The sequence below is a fragment of the Sorex fumeus genome, unplaced genomic scaffold, assembly GCF_029834395.1.
Source record: "Sorex fumeus unplaced genomic scaffold, SorFum_2.1 ptg000034l, whole genome shotgun sequence".
NCBI lineage: Eukaryota > Metazoa > Chordata > Mammalia > Eulipotyphla > Soricidae > Sorex > Sorex fumeus.
The window spans coordinates 46,530,686-46,556,851 of NW_026606091.1; the positions used below are offsets into that span (position 1 = coordinate 46,530,686).

The following is a 26,166-nucleotide window of genomic DNA, read 5'->3' on the forward strand; positions in this document are numbered from 1 at the left end:
AAATTAAAAATACACATATAATAAGGTCCAATAATTTGTCTTAGATATTCACTCGAGAAAAAGGATAACATACATCCACAAAAAGACTTGAGAGGAATATTTATAATAGTTTTATTCATAACTATAAAAAGACTAGGAAAAACAGAATTGAATAATTGTGATACACCCATATGATAAAATCTACTTAGTAATAAAAATAAACATACTATATTTATATACACCATCATGAGCAGATCTCAAAAATGTCATGCTGAATAGAAGCCAGATACATAAAAGTTTATGCTGTATGGTTCCTTAAATGAAATTCTAGGATAAAGGAAACTAATGTAACAGAAAATAGACCAGTGGCCACCTAGAATCAAGGATAAATATTTGTAGGCAGAGATAAGGAATAGGGGAGAAAACAGAAGGCAAACAAACACAAGGAAACTTTTTGGCTATAGAAATATTCTATATATTTTTATGTATATGTGGTGTCAGGGATCAAACGCAGTGCCTTACACAGTCAAGGCAAGTACTCTACCACCAAGTCAAAATAATTGTTCCATTATACTAAATTTAGAGTAATTTGACTTTTTGATAATTCCACTTGTCACTTGTATGTATCAGTTATCATCCCGTTGATCATCGATTTGCTTGAGTAGGCACCAATAATGTCTCCATTCCTCCCTGTTGTGTCTAGTGTAGCCCAATGACATCTGCTCATTCCAGGAACACAAAAAGCCTCAAACCATTTGTTCAGGGTTTTGACGAAGAAGTCTGACTATCTCGTAGGTGGGCAGCCACATGTCCTTTTGACGTCCTGTGGAATCCAGTCAGTAACAGCTCTAGTCTAGTGGTCGTCTCTAAATTGCATTACGTGTCTGGCCCATCTGATTTTTGACGCCTTGGCAAATGAGACAGCGTCCCTGATTCTTGATTGTCAGTGGAGGTTGGAACTCCGGATTCCTTCTCTCACTTGAGTGAAATGTGATATTCCAAACACAGCTCTTTTGATTCTTCTTCAGGATACTCGCATAGTGTTCTCATCCTGTTTTCGCAGGGCCCAGGTCTCTGAGGTGTATGTTAGTGCAGGAAGAATGGTGTAGTCGAAAAGAAGTGCCCAGAGCCAGAGTTTCTTTGTCCTCTTAGCTATTTCTTCGACACTTTTGAAGGCATTCCACACCACTCTCTTCCTCCTGCGCAGTTCTGGTGCCACGTCATTCCTCATGTTGAGTTCTTGACTCAGGTACACATCACTGCTGCATTTGGAGATATTCATTCCGTTGAGAGCAAATGGAACGTCAGGGACTAGTTCATTTTTCATTAACATTGTCTTGGTGAGATTGAGCTGCAGTCTGACCTTTCCACACTCACAGTCTAAGTCAGCCAGCATTTGTGCCGCTTGGCTAATGTTTGGTGTTATTAGAATGATGTTATCAGCGAAGCAGAGGTGGTGTAGTTGCTGACCATCTATCTTCACTCCCTTTTCTTCCCATTCCAGTTGTCTCATGACGTTCTCAAGGGTGGCAGTGAAGAGTTTCGGTAAAATGGTATCACCCTGCCGAGCCCCTCTCTTTACATCGATGAACACTTCCTTGTAGAATGGTGAGATCCTGGTGGTGAATACAGCTCACGGAAGATCCTGATGTACAGAGTTTGAACACCCTATTTGGCTAGGGCTTTGATGACTGCTTCAGTCTCAACAGAATCAAAGGCCTTTTAATTGATGAACATTAGACAGAGAGGCATCTTGAACTCTTGCAAAACTACAATAAGCTTGGTCACTATGTGGATGTGGTCAATCGTGCTGAATCCTTTTCAGAACCCAGCTTGCTTGCATGGTTGTTCTTCATCTAGTGCTCTGCCTATTCTATTCAGGATGACTCCAGTGAACAACTTGTAGTCAAAGGACAACAGGCAGATGGGGAGATAGTTGCTGATATTGTGGATGTCTCCCTTCTTGTATAACAGAACGATCCTGTTAGTTTTCCATCAGCTCTTCACATGCTATTCATACAAGTAGCGTGTGAAGAGTTGAGCCAGTGTATTGATGAGTACTGGCAGCAGATTCTTCAGGTGTTAGGGTCTGACCTTGTCTGGACCAAGTGCAGTACGCTTCTTTAAGGATGAAATGGCGTGTCGGATTTCAAAGGAAGAACATTAGGAATGACATATTCATCTTGCGAAATTTGGTATGTGGGGAGGTGGACGTGGCTATCGAAGAGATCTGAGTAGAAATCGTGGATAATCTTCTCCATTGCCCTTCTGGAAGATGTGATTGATCCATCAGGACGTCAGAGGCAGTCATCTTGGTCTTGTAGTTGGCGAAGGACAGGTGGGCGTTGCAAATACTTTTCCTGACTTCTGCCTCATCAGCCAACACTGATACTCTTCTCTCTTTGAGGTTTTCCTTTATTGTTTCCCTGCACAGCTTTGCGAGCTCAGGCATTAGCTTGTGATTGCTTGAGGCTTGCACCAAACACGTTGCAAATAAGCTAGAGAGTTTCTGAAGACAGGTGTCTGGTTGTGTTTTTTTCACTCTCGGCATTCCTCACATAGTCATGGAGGTGCTGAACCAGTTGATCATATTCCGCATCGATGTTGTCAATGACAGAGTCTTCCCACATTGCCGCAATAGTGCCAAAGAGCTCCCAGTTGGTGGTAATTCTGGGAGTTCTCTTCTTAAACTTTGCAGTCCTTTCTCCACACTCTGTGAAGTAGAATTTTGCACAAAGGACACGGTGGTCCGATCCTGTTTGGAATTTTGGGACAACAGCGACATCGATCAGGCAAAACCGTCAATTGAATATGATGTTGTCAATTTTGTTGTAGAACTTCCATGATTTTTGTAAAAGTCTAAAAAACTCTCAAAAACGTTGAGAGACTCCCATGTCCAACATTTAGATTCGGCCTTCTGGAACTGTGAGTTACCATGGATGGTCTTGTTTGACATGATGAACTTAGACAGTCTCTCACCCTGTTCGTTCCATTCTAGGCCATTGGTCTGGATGTGGAGTTCTTAGTGCGACCTTCTTGGTCCTATCTTGGCATTAAAATCACCGACAATGATCTTGTAGAAGGTGTGGACTTCTTTATAGAACTTCTCCAGCTCCATGTAAAATTTCTCAATTTCTTTTTCATTGTAGTTGGATGTTGGTGCGTAGACAATGAAGATAGAAACTGCTGGTAGTGAGCCACATCTATTCAAGTGCAATCATCCGATTCGAGTTGTTAGGCATTCAAATGAATCAGTGCTCATGGACAAGTTTGTGTTGACAAGGACATAGACACCAGCAACACCTCTATTGTCCCATGTTCCGAGGAACAGTTCTTCTCCAGTGTCAAAAATAGCATTATGTGATTGATGCTTTCTCGTCTTGGTCAGACCAATGATGTTGTATTTGATCTTCTGCATTTGCACCATCAGTTCCTTGATGGATCTTTTTGATGCCAGCATAAGTGCATTGAAAGTAGACAGTCATTTTAGTCCTTCTTCATTTTGGCAGCCTAGTTCGGCCCAGAGATTTTTTAAGCTGTATTTTTAAAAATGTATTTATTTATTGAATCACTGTGGGAAAAGTTATAAAGCTTTCAAGTTTAAGTCTCGGTTATGCAATGATTAAACACCTTTCCCTTCACCAGTATTTATTTTTTCACCACCAAGAACCCCAATATACCTCCCCTCCCACCCTTCCCAATGCCTGTGAGGAAGATGAATTCTACTTAACTCTCTATCTACTTTGATTACATTCATTATTTCTACAAAAGCTGCACCTTTATTGTTTAGTTTGCACCCAACAATCAGAACTGCTGAAAAAGCATTGTGAAGTAATTTGTTTTCTACAGCTCATTATGAGAACCATATGATGATTTTATATTTCTATATTTTACTAATTAAGTCTAGAGGGATTTCTGCCAAGAGCCAGTTAATTACGAGATTGGTTTCTGTGGCTCTGGAGCCATGGCCGTGCTGGAGAGCAGCTCGTGGGGGGCAACTCGTGACCTCAGTAGGGCGTGAAGGACGAGCCGGGAACACACCCTTCCCATGAGGTTGCAGTTGTCTGTCACAGCCAGCTCATACCTGGAGTTCCAAAAAGCTCTGAGGCGGCTGCCATCTTGCTGCCCAGGGGGAAAGAGGCAGAAGGGAGCAACACCTCTTCCCTCCCGGCGATGCACGGTACCATGGATTAACACATAGTCCATTCACTTTTCTTCAGCCCAGAGATTTATCAGCCTCTCCTCACTCATCCCTCTTAAACGCTGCCATATTGGGGGCTCTTTCAGGGTCATGGGATGAGGCCCATTATTTTTACTGTTTTTGGTATATCAAATATGCCATGGGTAGCTTGCAGACTCTGCCATGCAGTGGGCAATACTGCAGATTAAAATTAACTTTTATGTGGCTTCCATTGCTATAATATTTTAGACTTTACAAATATCAGTATCTTAAAGGAAAACTACTCCATACAATTCCAGTTTCACTTTTTCTGGCATAGTCTATGCCTTAATTATGGTGGTAGGTCTTCGATATATATATTTATTAAAGTGCACCAAACTGTATAATTAGGAAAATTTCATTTTATGAAACTTACAACTCTCCTAAAGTTTATTTGAAAAAAATGAAATGACTATTGGACCAACTAAATAAAGTGAAATTTATGACTAGTGCTTAAATCATGATCTTTAAAAAGAGACACATTCTGGCATACAAGAGTCAATGTTAAGTATTTGGACCTAATTATATTTTTCAATAACCTCATGGAAAGCTAGTTTTTATTATTTTTTCTCCCTAAAAGTGCTGACACAAGTGTTATTTAGTATTATGTACTTACATTCTAATTGGAGTTCTTTACTAGGCAAGTTAATCTTCATTTTATTATCATCAGAAGATAGATCATCAGGACACAAATATATATTCTGATGTTCCAAATCTTCTGTCACTATCAGGTTTAGTCCTGTTTGTTTCCATCTCTCTGTATTTATAGGACTAACCACGACACCTTTTTCTTCAGTAGAAAATAGCTTTTTCAGGTTTATAGCTGGATGCTGGTTGATGGGCTCTTCAGTTTTTGGCACTAAAAAATAACAAAAATGGAACACAATAAAGATAACCACTCTGGAAATTCCTTGTGAAAGAGATTTTCATTCATGTGGTGAAGGTGGGGAGTGCAACTGAAATTATACGAAGTATTTTGTCTTTAAGATACTGATATTTATGACTATAAATGCTATAGATGTCATAAAATATTATAGCAATGAAAGCCACTTTAAGTTTATTTTGATCTGTGGTATTACCAAGAAGTTAATCTTATTCCAAATTTAGTAGACTGGAAGGGCTAGAGCGATAGCACAGTGGGTAAGGCATTTGCCTTGCACGCAGTCAACATGGCCGACCCGAGTTCGATTCCTCCGTCCCTCTTGGAGAGGCCGGCAAGCTACTGAGAGTATCTCGCCTGCACGGCAAAGCCTGGCAAGCTACCTGTGACGTATTTGACATGCCAAACACAGTAACAACAAAGTCTCACGATGGAGACATTACTGGGCCCGCTTGAGAAAATCGATGAACAATGGGAGGACAGTGACAGTGACAGTAGACTGGAACAATTTAGTCATTTCTAATGAGCTCATAAATTTTGAAGAATTAAAGTAATATTTATTAAATAAATTCTAATTCATTACAATGAGTCTAAACAGGAAGATATATTTGATCAAATTTTATGATTCTCATTTATCATTGTGACAGAGAGCTTTCTACTTCATTAATGTTTTTGTAAGGGTCACTCCCAATGGAACTCAAGCTTCAAAGTACTTAGGTGCTACCATGACCACCAAGTTCACACATACTGGTAGTGGTTGGAGGTGATGTGGTATATGGGACTGAACCCAGCCTTGCACATGCAAGATAGGGACTACTTGAGCTGCATCCACAGACCTCCATTTAATCACTTTTTAGCCTAAATAAAAAAAAGCAATGTATGACCAAAAGTAGAGCAACTACTTGATGTTATTATTTCCATTATCAACCCACAATTAGAATTATAAATTTTGAAATTCTGATTTTCAATCTGCTTCTTATGACAATAATAATAAAAACAAAACTGACAAAACATTGCTACTGAATGTCAGTTACCTTTTCACATATACTTTCTATTTAACACTCAAAATCAATCTTTACCTGTAAGCAAAAGTGACTTCAAAGAACTTCTGCAACTTTGTAATTGCCATACCTTCAAGTATTTGTTAACTGATTCTTCAGCAGTAAGCAAACTACTGAAAAAGAGTTTATTTAATATATTAATATTATTGAATCTTTATATAACAAAACTTTATTAAAAGAAAAGTTATTTTTAATGTTCTAAAGTGAAAAAAGTGATCTATTTAATACGTGTTTAAACTGAAGTAGAGAGTTTCACAAACTGTGCTAGCACCAACCCTGCAAATTGCCCCATATAAGAATACAATCTAGGGGCCACAGACATGGCTCAAAGTGCTATTATTTTTGTGAGGTCAATGTTGGATGTCTAGTACCACAAAATTTCCTGAGCACTGCCAGGGCACAACCCCATGCATTGCACCAGAATAGTCTCTGCAGGGAGGAACAGGATACAATCTTAAATGAAATTTTTGTGTTTAACATGAAAAATGGTAGCAGCAATACAAAGTTTGACAACATTATTCTCTGACAACCAGAAATTCTGGGATCTTTGGTGGCTATGGATAGAACTATGGAAACGAAAAGGTTCTCTATATTCTATCTTCTCAGGAAGTGACCAGTTACTGTTCTGGCAGTAACAATATTTGGATATTTTTCAATCTTGGTGGATGTGTGGGTGAATAGCAAGTGTTTTTATTTACATGTTTTGAGGTTGTAGTAGAGAAGGGAACTGTGCTTTACACTTAGTGCCAACAGAGACAGTGATACTGGTGAGTGGCCCATTGGCCACTATGCTAAGGAACTGTTTCAATATCATATATTTAAAAATTTTTTTCGGATCTGTGGTGGTGGGAAATGGGCACTGGTAGAGGGATGGGTATTAGATCATTGTATAATTGAAACCCAAGCACAAAAATTTGTAAGTCTACAACTGTACCTCATAATGTCTCACTGATAAAAAAAATTTTTTTTCAAGTTGATTAGTTTTCACGGTAATTCATTTACATTTAAAAAACTGATAGATCCTATATCTATCAATTAATAGCTTCTACATTGTCAGGTTACCCAGTTCTCTTTTCAACACAACAAATGTTACCTGATTCCTGTGTGTCATTAAAAAAGAACTATGCATATAAAACCAAATATATACATATATTGATATATTACACCAGATGCTTACTATAGACACAGTTCTAGCTTATATTTTTTCAAAGTGTTATCTTGGAAATTGCTTTTTTATTGGATGATGTAATTAAGGACTTCTTGTTCTGAATTGCAGTTTGAGCTCAAGATAAAGTTTTACTCACATTTTGCCAACAGGAGAAAATAAAAATTTCTGAAGTCCTGGACATAACAAATTCACCGAAGAATGTTGGTTTGTTAAATTCAGAGGAATTAATGGCATTTCTAACATTGCTAAAATGCATAAAATTTTATCATATTATTACTTAAATACTGAATAATATAATTACAAAAGTTACAAAAATGGAACACATAGTAAGCAACTACTACATTTGATAGTTACCACATTTCAATAAAAAGAAGTTTGGAGTTATCTGAACTATTTAAAAAGTCTTAAAATTTCCACATATATAAGGAATTATACATATATCATTTCTCATTTTTTATTTGTGGTGATTTGGGGGGATTGTTTGGGGGCACACCTGACAGTGCTCAAGGGCTACTCCTGGCTCTGCACTCAGGGTAGGCTCAGGGGAACATATGGGGTGCCAGAAATCAAACCCATGTTAGCTGTGTACAAGGCAAACACCCTACCTGCTGTACTATTGTTTCAGCCCTATTAGTGGTGATTTTTAAATAGAATGACAACTAAAGTTTATAGAGTTTACTGTATGAGATACGCCCTACCCGCTGTGCTATTGCTCCAACCCTTAATGTCCAGATCACCGTATGAGATAAATTTTAAGAGTTCTATGTGTGATTTTGATTCTGACAAGTTATTATTACTTAGAAGATCATACATTTATCTCTGTAGTAAATATTAATAATGCCAAATAGTAATTTTCTGTGTGAAGCAAGATAGTTTTTATTGAAAATTATTTAGAATGATATGAGCGTGGAGGAAAAGGTAAGTATTTAAAAGAGAATGCAGTTTTCTCCGGAGTCAAAATAGGCAAGCAAAGCAACAGAGACAAGAAAGCAAGACACTGAACCTTGGGAGAACACGGGATTTAAAGAGCACGGCATCAGACAAATAGTATTAGTGGAAAGTAACTTTTCATCTTCATAGATATGGAGAGTTGCTAGCCTAACAATGAATTATATTTTTCATATTTAATTTAATTTTGTTTTTGGACCATATCTGGCAGTGTTCAGGGGTTACTCCTGGCTCTGCACTCAGAGATCACTTCTGGCTGTGCTCAGGAGACCATATAGGATGCCAGGGATCAAACATGCGTCACCTGCATGTAAGACAAGCACCCTATCTGCTGGCAGGCTCTATGTTGTATTTTTATAGGGTATTCTTGAAAATATGGTCTTTATTCATAAGAAGTTAACATGTTTCTATGACTTCAAATAAATGATTTAACTTGCAAAAAAATGATGAATGTGGTCCAGTTATGAATGTAACTAAATAATGTTTCCATCATTATATTTAAGACACAACATGATTAGGCATTACATTGAAACAAAAGATGATTCAGAGATCATAAATTTCCTAGAATAATATTAACAATAATGATAGAATTATTTAGGGAGGTTAAATTATTTTTTAATTTACAAAAGTGAAACAAGGGTTCAGCAAGAATGCGAAAACTATTATAAAACATAAACATTTATTTATTGATCTATATTATTGAATTTACATTTTTAATGCTAGTGGTATCCTCCAATTCTCTTCCTTGATTTTTATAACTTTTCTTTATACATATTCAGTTTTGGTACTAGAAGGAAAGTAATTTAATAAGAGTAACAAATATAAAGAGAGCATATAAAATAAAAACCAATATATTAAACTGCAATAATCAAACTTTAAAGATGAAGTTGTTTTATAATACTAGACATGTCACAGTCACAGTCTTTTATCTCACATATACATAACCTTGATAAGCTCTACTATTTATTTAAAAATTTACCTGGTTTACTTTTCTTTGGTTTATTCTGGTTTTGAGTGGCCCAAATCTCGATGGAGCTGCATTTTATATCTTCAGTTTCAAGTTTTTGCTTGGTAGCAGTATCTGAAAATAAAAAGAGGAAAATCTACTTTAAGCAAAAGGACTTCTATATTAGATTTTTGCTGTAATTTTGTTCATTTAAAGAAAAATTAATTTTGTTCATTAAAAGCAAAAAAAAACGGAGTTTGATTCCTCTGCTCCTCCTGGAGAGCCTGACAAGCTACCGAGAGTATCTCACCCTCACAGCAAAGCCTGGCAAGTTACCTGTGATGTATTCAATATGCCAAACACAGTAACAAGTCTCACAATGTTACTGGGCCTGAGCAAATGTTACAGCTCGAGCAAATCAATGAACAATGGGAGGACAGTGACAGTGAAAAGCAATAAACTGGACTTGCAATAATCAAATTTCAAAGATAAAAATTGTCTCATAAGATTTTATATGTAAATGTAAATATAATCCTGATAAACTTGATGGTTCTTAAAGTTTTTACCTGGTTCACTATTCTTTGGTTCACTTTGACTGGGAGCGGCTAAAATTTCTGTGGAACTGCATTTCATATCTTCACTTTCAAAGTTTTGTTGAATAATAAGATCTGAAAATAAAAATAGGGAAGTCTACTTCCTACAAAAGAACTTTCACATTAGAGACTTTTAAAAAAGGTAATTTTGATGATTAAAACAATTATGATTAAAAACAATAAATCAGTGAAAATTTTCTAGAATACCCAATCCTGGCTAAGACCTCTGGGGTAATCTTGGGAGACAGGGCAGGTCAAGTACCCACCCTACCATAGCCCAGACAGCCACACTCATCATGCCCCAACAGCTGTCACCATGACTCTGGTCAAATTGCCCAATTAAATATTCTAGATTTTCTGGAACAACATCTCCAAACTCTCTAATACTAGCATCCCAGTAGGAGCACACCAGATTGAGTAGGAATATAACATAGAAGCCAAATAATCTAGACTAACAAAAACATTAACACAGAGGTCTCACCTTGCAACAACAGCTTAATAAGCTTACCTCAGAAATGGACTTGATGTCCCCATGGTGAAGTACAATTTAAAAAAGAATTTTTAAATTAAAGTACTTTTTGTCATTCTATTAGCCGTGTATTGATAATAAACTATATAAAATAAATTACTGTGGGCCTGCTACATGGGTAGACTTGAGGGGTGGTTGGGAAAATGGAGACAATGATGAAGGGAAGGTGACTGGTGGTACAACTGGTGCTGAAATACTGGATACCAATTACAAATCATCATGAACAATTTTGTAAATAATGGTGTCTAAATAATGTGGGGAAAACAAAACAAAACAAAACAAAAATTCCCCAATAAATTAGATTGCATTAATCAAATTTTATTTTTTGAACTTTTTAATTGAATCACTGTGAGATACACTTTACAAAGGTGTTCATGATTGGATTTCAGTCATAGAGTATTCCAATATCTCATATCCCCTGACTGCCTCTATGACAGGCACTTCTCTTTCTCTCTCTCCCTCTCTCTCTCTTTCTCTCTCTTTCTCTATCCTCCTTTTGGGCATTGTGGTTTATAATAACGCATCAATCAAATTTTAGTAAAGTAAGTAAAGGCCCTCCCATTGATCATCGATTTGCTCCAGCGGGCCCAGTAACGTCTCCATTGGAGACTTTGTTGTTACTGTGTTTGGCATATCCAATAGGTCACGGGGAGCTTGCCAGGCTCTGCCGTGCAGGCGAGATACTCTCGGGTAGCTTGCCAGGCTCTCTGAGAGGGGCGGAGGAATCGAATTCCAATCGGCCATGCTGGCTGCATGCAAGGCAAATGCCCTACCCGCTGTCCAGCGGGTAAGGCGTTTGCCTTGCACGGAGCCAACCCGGGTTCATTTCCCAGCATCCCATATGGTCCCCCGAGCACCGACAGGAGTAATTCCTGAGTGCAGAGCCAGGAGTAGCCCCTGTGCATCGTCAGGTGTGACCCAAAAAGCAAAATCAAATTTTAAAGATGAAAATTGTCTCAAAACTTTGCAATTGTAAAGATAACCCTGATAAACATGATGATTCATTAAAAACTTTTTTTTTTTTGCTTTTTGGGTCACACCCAGCTATGCACAGGGGTTACTCCTGGCTCATGGACTCAGGCATTACTCCTGGCGGTGCTCAGGGGACCATATGGGATGCTGGGAATTGAACCTGGGTCGGCCGTGTGCAAGGCAAATGCCCTACCCGCTGTGCTATTGCTCCAGCCCCCTCATTAAAAACTTTTACCTGGTTCTCTGTTCTTTGGTTCACTCTGGCTTTGAGTGCCCAAAATTTCTGTAGAGCTGCATTTTATGTTTTCAGTTCCAATGTTTTGCTGGATAGTAAGATCTGAAAAGAAAAATAAGAAAGCCTGCTCTCTGCAAAAGGACTTTCATATTAGGTTTTTTTTTTGGGTAATTCTAATCCTTTTAAATTGATAAATTAGATTGCAATAATCAAATTTTAAAGATGAAAACTGCCTCAAAACTTTGTAAATGTAATGATAATGGTGACAAGCTTGATGATTCATTAAAATTATTTTACCTAGCTCACTGTTCTTTGGTTCATTCTGGCTTTGAGTGACTAAGATCTCAATGGAGCTGCATTTTATATCTTCATTTTCAGTGTTTTGATTGGTAGTAGGATCTAAAAAGAAAAATAAGAAAGGCTACTTTTAACAAAAGAAATTTTATATTAGGCTTTAAAAATTTTGTTCATTAAAAATCACTTATCACTTAATCACTTAATCCCCGTTATTCATCGATTTATTCGAGCGGGTGCCAGTAACGTCTCCATTCATCCCGGTTGCGTGCTAGCGTAGCCCAATGGTATCTGTTCGTTTTAGGAACATGTAGAGCCTCAAACCGATCATTTAGGGTCTTGACGAAGAAGTCTGACCATCTTATAGGTGGGCGTCCACGTGATCTTTTGATGTCTCGTGGAATCCAATCAGTAATGGCTCTAGTCCAGCGGTTGTCTGTAAACCTCATTACATGTCCAGCCCATCTGATTTTTGATGTCTTGGCAAATGAGACAGCGTCTCTGATTCTTGAGCGTTGACGAAGATCAGAACTCCGGATTCTATCTCTCATTTGAGTGAATCGTGATATTCCAAGCATAGTTCTTTCGATTCCTCTTTGAGAGACCCGAATAGTGTTCTCATCCTGTTTTCGTAGGGTCCAGGTCTCTGAGGCATATGTTAATGCAGGAAGAATAGTGGAATCAAAGAGATGTGCTCGTAGTTGGAGGTTCTTTGTCCTTTTAGTTATTTCTTCAATGCTCTTGAAGGCATTCCAAGCCGCTCTCTTCCTCCTGCGTAACTCAGGTGCCAGGTCATTCATCATGTTGATTTCTCGACCTAAGTATATATAACTGTTGCATTCGGAGATGGTGGTTCCGTTGAGAGCGAATGGAGCGTCAGGAACAAGGCTGTTTCTCATAAACATTGTCTTCGTAAGATTCAGCTGTAGTCCAACCTTTCCACACTCACGGTCAAAGTCCGCAAGCATTTGTGCCGCTTGGCTGATGTTTGGTGTTATTAGAACGATGTCATCAGCAAAGCGGAGGTGGTGTAGTTGCCGACCATCTATCTTCACTCCCATGTTTTCCCATTCTAGTCGTCGCATGATGTTCTCGAGGGTGGCACTGAAGAGTTTTGGTGAAATGGTATCACCCTGCCGAACCCCTCTCTTGATATGGATGATTACTTCTTTGTAGAATGGTGAGATCTTGGTAGTGAATCCGCAATAGAGCTCACGAAGGATCCTGATGTATTGAGTTTGTACGCCCTGATTGGCTAGGGCTTCCATGACCGCTTCCGTCTCAACAGAATCAAAGGCCTTCTTTAAATCAATGAACGTTAGACAGAGCGGCATCTTGAACTCCCGAGATACCTCAATGAGCTTGGTTATTGTGTGGATATGGTCGATGGTACTGAATCCTTTTCGGAATCCAGCTTGTTCACATGGTTGTCCTTCATCTAGTGTTCTGCTAATCCTATTCAGGATGACTCGAGTGAATAGTTTGTAGATGACAGACAATAGGCAGATTGGGCGATAGTTGCCAATGTCGTGGATGTCTCCTTTCTTGTATAGTAGTACAGTCTTGCTGGTTTTCCATTGGGATGGAACCTTGCATTCAGACAGGTAGCGTGTGAAGAGTCGAGCTAATGTATTGATGAGTATTGATGGTAAGTTCTTCAGGTGTTCAGGTCTGATCTTGTCTGGGCCAGGTGCTTTTTGTTTCTTTACCGACGAGATGGCATGTTGGATTTCGGAAGGGAGAACATTGGGAACGACATATCCATCATGTGATATGTGGGCAAGTGGATGTGGCTATTAAAGAGATCTGAGTAGAATTCATGAATAATCTTCTCCATTGCCCTTCTGGAAGATGTGATAGATCCATCATGATGTCGGAGGGCAGTCATCTTGGTTTTGTAGTTGGTGAAGGACAGGCGGGCATTACGAATGTTTTTCCCAGCTTCTGCTGCATCTACCAGTACTGCTGTTCTCCTGTTTTTGAGGTCATCCTTGATGGCTTTTCTGCACTGTTTTGCCAGTTCGGACGTTTGCTTGTGGTTGCCTGAGGCACGTGCCACGCCACGTTGGCGAATAAGTTCAAGAGTGTTCGAAGAAAGACGGTTTTTTGTGGTTATCTCTCTCTTGGCATTCCTTGCACAATCATGGAGGTGCTGAATCATTCGATCGTATTCCTCATCAATGTTGTCAATAATAATAATAATAAATAATAATAAATTATATTTCAATAATAAAAATTTAAAGATGAAAATCGTCTCAAGACTTTGCAAATTTAATGATAACCCTGATAAGCTTGATGATTCATTAAAATTTTTTAACCTGGCTCACTGTTCTTTGGTTCACTCTGGCTTTGAGTGACTAAGAGCTTAATGGAGCTGCACTTTATATCTTCATTTTCAGTGTTTTGATTGGTAGTAGGATCTAAAAAGAAAAATAAGAAAGGCTACTTTTAACAAAAGAAATTTTATATTAGGCTTTAAAAATTTTGTTCATTAAAAATAATAAATTATATTTCAATAATAAAAATTTAAAGATGAAAATCGTCTCAAGACTTTGCAAATGTAATGATAACCCTGATAAGCTTGATGATTCATTAAAATTTTTTAACCTGGCTCACTGTTCTTTGGTTCACTCTGGCTTTGAGTGACTAAGAGCTTAATGGAGCTGCACTTTATATCTTCATTTTCAGTGTTTTGATTGGTAGTAGGATCTAAAAAGAAAAATAAGAAAGGCTACTTTTAACAAAAGAAATTTTATATTTGGCTTTAAAAATTTTGTTCATTAAAAATAATAAATTATATTTCAATAATAAAAATTTAAAGATGAAAATCGTCTCAAGACTTTGCAAATGTAATGATAACCCTGATAAGCTTGATGATTCATTAAAATTTTTTAACCTGGCTCACTGTTCTTTGGTTCACTCTGGCTTTGAGTGACTAAGAGCTTAATGGAGCTGCACTTTATATCTTCATTTTCAGTGTTTTGATTGGTAGTAGGATCTAAAAAGAAAAATAAGAAAAGCTACTTTCAGGGCTGGAGTGATAGCACAGAGGGTAGGGCATTTGCCTTGCATGCGGCCAACCTGGGTTCGATTCCCAGCATCCCATATAGTCCCCTGAGCACTGCCAGGGATAATTCGTGAGTGCAGAGCCAGGAGTAAACCCTATGCATGGCCGGGTGTGACCCAAAAAGCAAAAAATAAATAAATAAATAAAGTATTTAGAAAAAGCTACTTTCAACTTTTATATTAGGTTTTTTAAAATTTTGTTCATTAGAAACAATAAATTATATTTTAATAATATAATTTTAAAGATGAAAATTGTCTTGAAAGATTTTATATGTAAATAAATGTATTAGTCTTTTCCCTCACATATAGATAAACTTGATAAACTCGATGACTTATTTAAAAATTTTACCTGGTTCACTGTTCTTTGATTCAATCTGACTTTGAGTGGTCAAAATCTCTATGGAGCTGCATTTTGTATCTTCATTTTCAATATTTTGCTTGATAATAAGATCTGAAAAGAAAAATAAGGTCTACTTTCTGCAAAAAGACCTATATTAGGTGAGGCTTTTTTTTTTTTTTTTGCTTTTTTGCTTTTTGGGTCACACCCGGCGATGCACAGGGGTTATTCCTGGCTCTGCACTTAGGAATTACTGCTGGTGGTGTTCGGGGAACCACATGGGATGCTGGGAATCGAACCTGGTTCAGCTGCCTGCAAGGCAAACGCCCTACCCGCTGTGCTATTGCTTCAGCCTCTATTAGGTGAGTTTTTAAAAAAAATTTATTCATTACTTTGTGGCAATGATTCTTCATTACACAATGGCAATGATTTTACTTTACCATCAGAGTCAATTAAAGACTGGGAGTGTTACTCGTCCTTTCCATAGCATTTGTAAATTAAGCCCACAGATTACCGTGCAGTGTTGAACTCTATTATATTTTAAAGTTTTTGTATGCATTTACTACAAATTGACACTTTAATTTTTCATTTCCTTGTTTTGACATGTAGTTTGATTTAGTCATATCTGCAAGATTTCTTCTGTGGTCTATTATACAGAATAAGCATCTGTATTCTCAATAGATGTAACAAATCCCTCTTCATGCCTCTCTATTATGCAACATCTTTGATTATTTCAACTGACTGGGAAGTTTAGTACTCAGGGATTTTACTCCTGGCTCTGTATTTTAGGGATCATGCCTGGTGGAGTTCATGCTGTGTGTGGTGTCAAGAACCAAACCTCGGTCAGCTGTATGAATTGTACTATAAAGTCAAAACTATATGGGACTGGAATAAAGATAGACTCATAGACCAGTGGAATAGAATTAAGAGTCCAAAATTAACACCCCAGATTCATGGGCAGTTAATCTATGAAAAAGGAGCTAAATATATGAAGGAGAGAAAATGAAATCTCTTCAACAAATGAGTGGTGTTTGGAAAGCTGGATAGCAACATGTACAAAAATAAAATTAAAACCATATCTCACACCATTTACAAAAGCAAATCATTAAATACACTGGAGAAAATAGGTATAACTTTCCAAGAAAAAAGTCTGAGGTATTTTCAATGAGATGACCACAGAGGAAAAGACAACAAAACCAAAAATAAACAAACGGGACTACATTAAATAAAAAAGCTTCTGCACCGCAAAGGAAGTTCAAACTAACAACAAAAGAAACCCAGTTGAATGGGAGAAAGAATTTCTACATAATATCTTAGAAAAGGGCTAATATCCAGGATCTATAAAACATTTGTGAAGCTCAACAATAGAAAATCCAAGAGCCCCATACAAAAATGGGGAGAAGAGATGAACAGACATTTCCTCAAAGACTACATAAGGATAACTAGCAGACATATGAAAAATTGTTCATCATGACTTATGATGAGGGAAATATAAATCAAAGCAACAATGAGATATTATCTCATGCCAGTCAGAATAGCACATATCAAAAAGTCTAGAAACAGTGTTGGTGAGGTTGTGGAGAGAAAGGAACACTCGTTCACCATTGGTGGTCATGTTGACTCATTCAACCTGTATAGAAAGTAATAGAAGAGATTTCTCCAAAAAAGTAAAAATGAAACTTTGATATAAAATAGCCATACCAATTCTTGGCATCTGCTCCCCAGACAAAAAAAAGTATTTGAAAGGATATATATATATATACATATATATACACACACACACACACACACACACACACACACACACACACACACTCATTTCAGCACTTAGTACCATGGCCAAGATGTGGAAACAATCCAAATGCTCAAATACAGATAAACAGATAAAAAAAAAAAGTTGTGGTATACATACATAATGGAATACCATGCAGTTGTAAAAAGAACAAAATTGTGCAATTTACCAAGAGGGTTGAAGCTAGAATGTATTATGACTTCTGGTTGAACCAGAAATAAGTCAGAAGGAAAAGTATAGACAAGAATGATCTCTTTCACATGTGGAACTTCAATACACACACAGATGACCAAAGGCAATCTCACTGGAAAGTGTTCCTCAGAACTTACCTTAAGATGTGGGAGTCTGAGAATGAAACAGGAGGAAATTTTAGGACCTTAGGGGATGGAAGTGAGTACCCTAGTGGTGGGTGTAAGTTTGAAATGATGTATTCATAAAACTACTATTAGTAGTATTATAAATCACAATAAATCAATGAGGATTGCTTAAAAATCTGGAAGTTCAGAAAAAGTTTAAGGAATAATAACTTTACCATATGATTTTTTGAGGGCGCTAACAAGCAAATCTAGGGTTTCACATATGTAAGCATTTGTTCTACTTCTGAGAAAATTTCATAACCCTCAAGAATATAAAGTTTTACTGTCACTGTCTTGGCCCTCCCGTTGTTCATCGATTTGCTCGAGCGGATTTGCTCGAGCGGGCCCAGTAACGTCTCCATTGTGACAATTGTTACTGTGTTTGGCATATCGAATACGTCACGAGTAGCTTGCCAGGCTTTGCTGTGAGGGCGAGATACTCTCAGTAGCTTGCCAGGCTCTCCGAGAGGGGTGGAGGAATCGAACTCGGGTCGGCCATGTTGGCCGCTTGCAAGGCAAACACCCTACCGCTGTGCTGTGTTAAAGTTTTACAACAAATATTAAGTAATTTTTATAAATATATAATTTTAAATCAATTCTTACCTTTTTGGGAAAGCTTTTTATTTTTATCTACATAATTTACTCCTTCTGGCATGAAGTTTAATGATTCCTTCACTTCTGAGAAGGCTGACATATCAGCTTCTTGACTGAGACTTGAAGATACTAAGGTTTTATTCTCAGGCAATACTGATGGCTGAAATAATATACAAATAAAAGATTTTAGCGAAGTCTTCTAAGTATTTCTAAATTTAATAAATCAAGGTACTAAAATTTTAGCTCAATCCTACTCAAAAAAATTAAAAACTACACATATCTTTGAAAAGGTAAAGGTAAGGTAAAGGCCCTCCCGTTGATCGTCGATTTGCTCGAGCGGGCCCAGTAACGTCTCCATTGGAGACTTTGTTGTTACTGTGTCTGGCATATCGAATACTCTCGGTAGCTTGCCAGGCTCTCCGAGAGGGGCGGAGGAATCGAACTCGGGTCGGCCATGTTGGCCGCTTGTAAGGCGAACGCCCTACCCGCTGTGCTATCGCTCCAGTCTTTGAAAATCAGAAGTATATCAACACAAAATATTTTACATTATAAGCAATATTCTCTTTAAGTAAGGTTCATTGAGTGATGACTGATTATATTAGTTCTATACAATATCTTTCAGTGCAGAAATACCTTCTTCTGAACTGACAGCAAATTAAAAATTCTAAATTAAAAACTCATAAACACAGCAGATGAGAGATAATGAATGGTGGGAAATGAAAAGGGTAGACAGAATGGAACAGATTTTTTCAAATGTCTTAAAAAATTTCAAGTTAACTTTGTAAATGCATCTAATTTATATAAAGCTAGATATTTGAGCTTATGAAACTTACAGAAAGGGATCTGTTTTTTCAACTGCTAAAACAATTGACATAGTAATATCATTAACAATTTTGTACCTATTGGAACTATATGATAAGACTTTTAAAAAATTGACCTTATATGTGCAAAAAATCTATCTTTCCTTAAGGATTGGCAAACTTAAAATGGAGTTTCAGATCATCTCTTTTCTTACTCTTTCAATGAGATGACTTCTTTTATAGTTCAAGTACCATCTGTTCTGTATATAACTCATAAATAAACATTTCTAGTCTCCAATTTTTAAACTAAGACATGATGTTCTATATCTCAGGTATAGTATATTGAATAAAATTATTGAGAGGGGTTTTAAATTCCCTTATACTTGGGTTGCACACCAGAAGAATTAAGTCAGGATGTATTTGGATAGAATCCAGGCATCAGTGTTTTATTACAACTCTCCAAGTAATTCCAATGTGTAGCAAAACTTTAGAATCACTATCCTAGAAGTAAATTTAATTCCTTAATTGATATGAATTTAATAATAATAAAGTTTTTTATATCTAAATATGGTTTATGTTGGGCTGGAGTAATAGCACAGAGGGTAGGGCATTTGCCTTGCATGCGGCCAACCGGGGCCAACCCAAGTTCGATTCCTCTGCCCCTCTTGGAGAGCCTGGCAAGCTACCAAGAGTATCCCGCCCGCACAGCAGAGTCTGGCAAGCTACCCCTGACGTATTTGATATGCCAAAACACAGTAACAACAAGTCCCACAATAGATTCGTTACTGGTGCTCACTCAAGCAAATCGATGAACAATGGGAGGACAGTGCTACAATGGTTTATGTTAAAATCAGTGATGAGTACTTTACTTTTATTAAAATATTACTGAAGGAAAGTGAAGGAAAGAACATACTATGTTTTCTAGACATTCTTGACCAAAGTTTTCTTCATCCATGAAAAAATCGTCCTTCATAAAGCTTTCCAAATCTTCTTGAAAAGAGAAACATTCACTTAATAAAAAAAAAAGTTCATTAGTATTCACTAATAAAGATATTAAATGCTGGTAATCAAAATATATAATTAATATTAGAAGTGAGTTAATGCAATGATAAAACATTATCATTGATTACATCTAGACTTGTGAGCATACAAAGAATTTTTTCTCCTCTTAAAAATATTTATACTAGTGTGTGACTAAGTACCTGGAATAATCTGCTTCTGTGCTTTGTCCTTTGAAGTCTATATGGGGCTTTTCAGCCAAACATAATTTCTGACCACTCAGTAGAGTGTCTGAAGTTGTCAGCTGACTATCATAGGTCATTAAATTATCTACAGAAATGATCTCTTCATTAGTAGACAAATCTGAAAATAAGTACATCTGAGTAAATAAGAAAAATCTTGTTATACAAAGGGATCTAAAGAGTTAGTGTAGATAACCAATAGATAAAATTGGTTTTTTTCAAATATCTTAAGTTATTTATTTCTTCATTTACTGTGCATAAAACATACAGAATAGTACCAATTTATAGCTAAGAGCTCAATAATTTATTACATTTAATATACTTAGTAATAAGCAAGTGGCCTAAAAGACTTATGATTGTCCTTTTTTTATTGGGCTGGTACAAAAAAAAACCTGACTGTTTTTCAATAAGCTCTGTCTAAAAGTGAAAAATAAAAAGGAAATTGCTGCTTATACAAGGAACTACTTGGAGCTTTGCTTAAAGCTCCCCCAAACAAAAGCTACTTTGAAAAAGAAGCAAAAATTTATTTTCCATTGTTCTGTTTTTTATTTGGGGCCACACCCAACTTGCTTAGGGGCTACTCCAGGTTCTGAACTCCGGGGTTACTCTTTGTGATAGAGAACCATTGGTTCTGGGAATCTAACCAGGGCTTCCCACATGTACAGCATATGTTCAGTCTATTGAGTGATCTGTGGCCCAGCAAGAATTTCATTTTGTTTTCTTTCTGATCCTTTAAAAAAAAGGGTGTAATACCCAGAGCTACTCCTGGGCTTACTCCTGGCTCTATGCACAGAGATCACTCCTTAGTATAGTTCAGGGAACCATATTAGGGTGCCAGGGATTGAACCTGGGTCAGCTGTGTGCAAGGCACTATATTATCTCTCCGACTTCTCCAGCAAGAATTTCTTAACCTAGGTATCAGTGTGTCACTTAGCAATTTTAGAATGACATGATTGAGGGATAGCACAGAATGATATCTCTCATGACCCATAATTATTGCACACACTTAATACATAAACTTACAGGGGCTGGAGCAATAGCACAGCAGGTAGGGCGTTTACCTTGCACGCAGCCAACCTGGGTTCGATTCCCAGCATCCCATATGGTCCCCTGAGCACCACCGGGGTAATTCCTGAGTGCAGAGTCAGGAATAACTCCTGTGCATTGCCAGGTGTGACCCAAAAAGTCAAAAAATAAATGCATAGACTTACAGCATGCCAAAGGAGAAATTGTTCTATAAGCCAGACTCCTAGGAGTTGTTGATATGAACCAATTATGTTCCCAATAATTTCATGGCCAAGAATATTCCATGACATATTCAGCATATTTATTTTATGTACCAAGGAATATTAGCTAATTAGTCTGTCTTAGCAGGATTTATATAAAATCATCAAAAAATGGCTGATAGTACATTAATTTTGAATTATGATTGAGGAAATAGTAATAGTAAAAACCTACACAGAAATAGTTAATACCCCCATCTCTAACTTCGACTTCCAAACATTTCTGGCCATCTTCCTTTCCTCAAGGCCTACCTAGTATCTCTAGGAACCCTTGGGGTTATGAGGGATTCTTTTTCTCAACATTTTTATGATGAGGCCACTTGAGGGCAGTATCACACCACAGTGTGCTTTATAATATTACATACAAAAATGTTACTTATGTTCTTAAATTTATATAGCACATGCTCATGTTTTTACTTTATTACAGCTATGTTTCAATGCAGATGAGGAAGTTAATCGCATCTGTTATAGAGGAGTGTTACATGACTATAGGATATAAATTTTGAATAATTAATTATGAAAAATGCAGAAAAATCTATAGATATATTAAAAAAAGGCAGGTTTAATCTTGGTAGATTAAAAAAGAGTATCTGCTGTGGAAAGAGGCTGGGAAGGGGGTGGAAACTGGGGACTTTGGTGATGGGAAATGCACACTGGTAAAGAGACTGGTGTTGGAACATTGTATTATTAAAACTGAATCATAGAAACTTTGTAACCATGTATCTCACCATGATTCAATTTTTTAAAAAAAATTTTTTAAATAACATTTTTATTTTAAAAAAGAAAATATATTTTTCTGCCTAGACCAAACAATATAACTAAACTGAAAGAAAGTACACTAAGGTGTCTGATAAAAATATAGTCAATGGCTTTCAAATATAAATAAAAATCTAGTCAAAAGTTAATGGAAGCTCCAGCAGGGGCTGATCTCTGAGCACAGAGCCAGAAGTAAGACCCGAGCACTGCTGGGCGTGACAGCAAAACAAACAAACAAACAAAAACCCCAAAAAAGTTAATGGAAGAACTCCTTCATAATGATCACAAATGTGTAATTATCAAGGAGCAACATAAAGAAAATGTTCAGAAAGTATAGGGGAAAATCATAAATTTTAATGAACTCCACTTTTAAAATCTTGAGAAAAAATCAAGAAAAGCCATTTTCTTGGAAAACAACTAAAAGCTAACCAAAACTAGGGTCTGGAGTGATAGCACAGTTGGTAGGGCAAGTACCCTACCAAGTACCCTTGCACAGACCTACCCAGTTGGGTCCCCGGCATCCCATCTAGGCCCTGCAATCATAATAGAGTGGGGTTCAAAAACAAAAACAACAACAATGAAAAGTAGCTAAGATTAACTAGTACATAAGATCTAAGGTAAAAAATTTAACAAATCCCAATAATGTTTCAATTTCCTAGGAGATATTTTTGAAACTTGGAAAACTGATTGCAAAATCCAGAGAAGTGCAAATCAAAATGAGATACCACCTCACTACAGTATCACATATGTGTATTTAAAAACAAAACAAAACAAAAAACAAAGACTGGAACAACCATCATTGATGGGATGAAAAAGGAACACTGATTTATTGTTAGTGGGAGTATCAGCAAATTTCTTCTATGGAAAACAGCATAAGGATTGATCCAAAAAGAGTAGTTCCCACAGGACCCAGCAATTCCACTTGGCGTCCCTGCCCGAACACAAAAACAATAATTTGAAAATCAACAAGCACGTTTTGCTTATAGCAGCACAAATGTTCAACAACAGATGAATGGTTAAGGAAGCTACTATCTGTACATATAGTAGAGTACTATGAAAATATAAGAAAAGGTGAAATTTGAAGTTCACTGTAATGTAGATGAAAGAATATCATGTCAAACAAACTGAGTCAGAGGGTGAAAGACAGATACTGAATGATCTCACTCATCTGTGGTATATAAAGAAACAAAATAAGGAATTGACAATATTAAACTAAAAACACTTGGCACTGGATTATAAAACTTAGATTACCAAGCACTGGAGATTGAGGATGTAGGAAGAGGATGTTGACTAGAAGTGACATGAAGACAGTGGTAGAGGGCCTTGAGCACTTAAGTGGCGGTGAAGATATAATATTTTTGTACATCACAACTATAAATATTAACAAAAATTTTAACCATGTTACTTAAAGCAATGATAGCACAGCGGTAGGGCGTTTGCCTTGCACGCAGCCAGCCTGGCCGATCTGAGTTCGATTCCTCCGCCCCTCTCGGAGAGCCTGGCAAGCTATTGTAAAGAGTGCTGCAATGAACAAACAAGTGCAGATGTCACTTCGACTATACTTTTTTGCCTCTCTGGGATATATTCCCAGGAGTGGTATTGCTGGGTCAAATGGGAGCTCAAATTCTAATTTTTTTGGAATCGTCCATACTGTTTTCCAAAAGGGTTGGACCAGTCGGCATTCCCACCAGCAGTGAAGGAGGGTCCCTTTCTCGCCACGTCCACACCAGCACCGGTTGCTTTTGTTCTTTTGGATGTGGGTGTTCATGATAAATTTATATGATAAAAGTGACTTTCTTGAAGTAATAGTTCAGCTATTCAATTTCTACTTTGAATTAGGGCTGGAGTGATAGCACAGTGGTAGGGCTTTTGCCTTGCACGCAGCCAACATGGCCGGCCCGAGTTCGATTCCTCCGCCCCTCTCGGAGAGCCCGGCAAGCTACCGAGAGTTATGGTGCCCACACGGCAGAGCCTGGCAAGCTACCCGTGATGTATTTGATGTGCCAAACACAGTAACAACTAAGTCTCCAATGGAGACGTTACTGTGCCCGCTTGAGCAAATCGATGAACAACGGGAGGACAGTGACATGACTTTGAATTAAGGTTAGGACATACTGAAAGTTTTTAGCATATTTTTGGAAAATAAAATACAGCAACTGCTAATTTAGTGTTATGCAATTTCTATGTTATCAGATTGTACACAGAAATTAAAATCATTTAGCATCATGCTTTGAATACTATTGAGTACTATTTCGAATCCCAGTAGACCTAAACCCCCACCTCCAAAAAATTTAATTTACAAAAAGTTTAATATTATGAAAGATAAAATATTTCCCTACTGTAACAAAACTCAGAATTATAATATGCAGGTAGACCTTTTTAAAGAGAGAAATGAAACTTTTAATAAAATGAAACTCACTGAAAGGAAAATGTATATATTAGTAGAAATGTTTTATAAAACCAAAAAAACCAAAAATTAGGATGTTTTACCTTGGCTCTCTGCTTGAAGTGCTGGATATATTACTAAAGGGTTAATAGGTGAGAAGATTTCAATGTAGTCTTCACAAGTATATAAGTTGGTTTCTTCTTCAGTTTGAGAGTTTGGGTTTGAACTTGGAACAACTTCATCAAATTCATTGTTAATCGGGGTCACAATTTCTGTAATTGATTTTCTATAGCATAAAAAATACTGATTTTATATATGTTCTATTTTAAACCATCTTTAATGACATATGATATATGTTATTTGTAGAAAAATTCTAAGACAAAAGAATTTACATGTAGTCCTACCACTCAAGAGATGAATTGAAAAGATTAAGAATTTTCTCAACTTTTGAATTGTAAAGCAAAAGTAAATTTTTCTTTACAATTTTTGAATTGTAAGGCAAAAGTAAATTTTGCTTTACAATTTTTTTCTGTAGCTTCTCATTTTCTGCCAAAAAATGAAGCATGAGCACATCTATATTTCAATTAATGCACATTTACTTCGTTTTCTTTTTCCCTTCTTACTTTTGTTTTTTGGGACATGCTCAGGGCTTAGTCCTGGCTCTGCTCAGGGATCATTCCTGATGGGGCTCTGGAGACCATATGGGATACTGGGGATCAAACAGGGGTCAGCTGTGTGCAAGGTAAGCACCCTACCCACTGTATTATTGCTCTCACTCCTCACTTCATTTTCAAGTGACTTAACAGAAGCCTATTGTAATGCTATCCTGATCCAGCACATAGCATGGTGTCCAATAAATACTTGATGAAAGACTGATTAATAAAAAATGTTTGGGGGTCAGAGGGATGGCCCACTGGGCTGGAGTACAGGAGGCCTGGGTTTGATCCTGGGCACCACATGATCCCTGTGCGTTATTGGGAGCACCCCTGAACACCACCAGGTGTTCAAAGCAAAAAAGTTTTCATAGAATGTAGAGAACAGCCCTAAATCTTAATTTATGCCATAAGAAAAAGATTTGTCTCAATATTAAAGACTTTCTATCAATAGTTTATATAGAAAGTTTACTCACTGATTCAAAACATAATTATTTGTTCTATTTCTGTGTGTCCTGCAATGCAGAAGCAGAGAAAACAATTAGTATGCTATTGAGGGAAAAATAAAAAGATATAAATCATTTTAATTAATCATTAATTATTTCTCCTTTCAAGTACAGATTAAGGCTTTTGCTTCAGATTACAAGATAAAAGAAACTTTGCGACAATATAGAAGGGATATTCTAGTGTTTAGAAAATTTATTTATCTGCTAGTTGCAAAAGGGATAAATTTAGGCTACATACTTCTCAAAGAAATTCTCCACAAAGAGATCAGCTTTTTGTTGATCCAAGCCTGAATCTGTCATTCCCAAAACTGGAACAGCTGAGACTAGAAAGAGGAAAAGTAAATATCAGTATTTATCCAAAAGGATTTTCCTTGATACTTACTATAAGGAAACCAACCAGAGAGTACTAGTTAATAGCACATATTATTCCTCTAAAGTCTTTATTAGCCATTCCAGCTTACTCTGACATATTTTCCTTGAGAACATAACACTATCAGTAGTATTACTTAATCATATACACTCATATTTAAGAAATTATTTTGTCTGAAAGGATATCTATCAACTAATGAGAC

General features: G+C 37.0%; 1 protein-coding gene across 1 annotated transcript in view; it reads right to left on the reverse strand.

Moving 5' to 3' along the window:
- The window catches only part of SHOC1 (shortage in chiasmata 1), an 80,317-nt gene extending 54,408 nt beyond the window's left edge, over positions 1 to 25,909 (reverse strand). The window contains exons 1-9 of the mRNA XM_056117291.1: positions 25,833 to 25,909; positions 24,540 to 24,721; positions 19,972 to 20,131; positions 19,656 to 19,779; positions 17,979 to 18,129; positions 11,531 to 11,632; positions 7,444 to 7,552; positions 6,158 to 6,252; positions 4,815 to 5,057 (exon numbers count right to left, since the gene is read on the reverse strand). Coding sequence (XP_055973266.1) covers positions 4,815 to 5,057; positions 6,158 to 6,252; positions 7,444 to 7,552; positions 11,531 to 11,632; positions 17,979 to 18,129; positions 19,656 to 19,779; positions 19,972 to 20,131; positions 24,540 to 24,721; positions 25,833 to 25,894 — 1,228 coding nt within the window. The 5' untranslated portion in view covers positions 25,895 to 25,909. The remainder of the gene's footprint in view (positions 1 to 4,814; positions 5,058 to 6,157; positions 6,253 to 7,443; positions 7,553 to 11,530; positions 11,633 to 17,978; positions 18,130 to 19,655; positions 19,780 to 19,971; positions 20,132 to 24,539; positions 24,722 to 25,832) is intronic.
- Between the last annotated feature and the right edge of the window lie 257 nt (positions 25,910 to 26,166).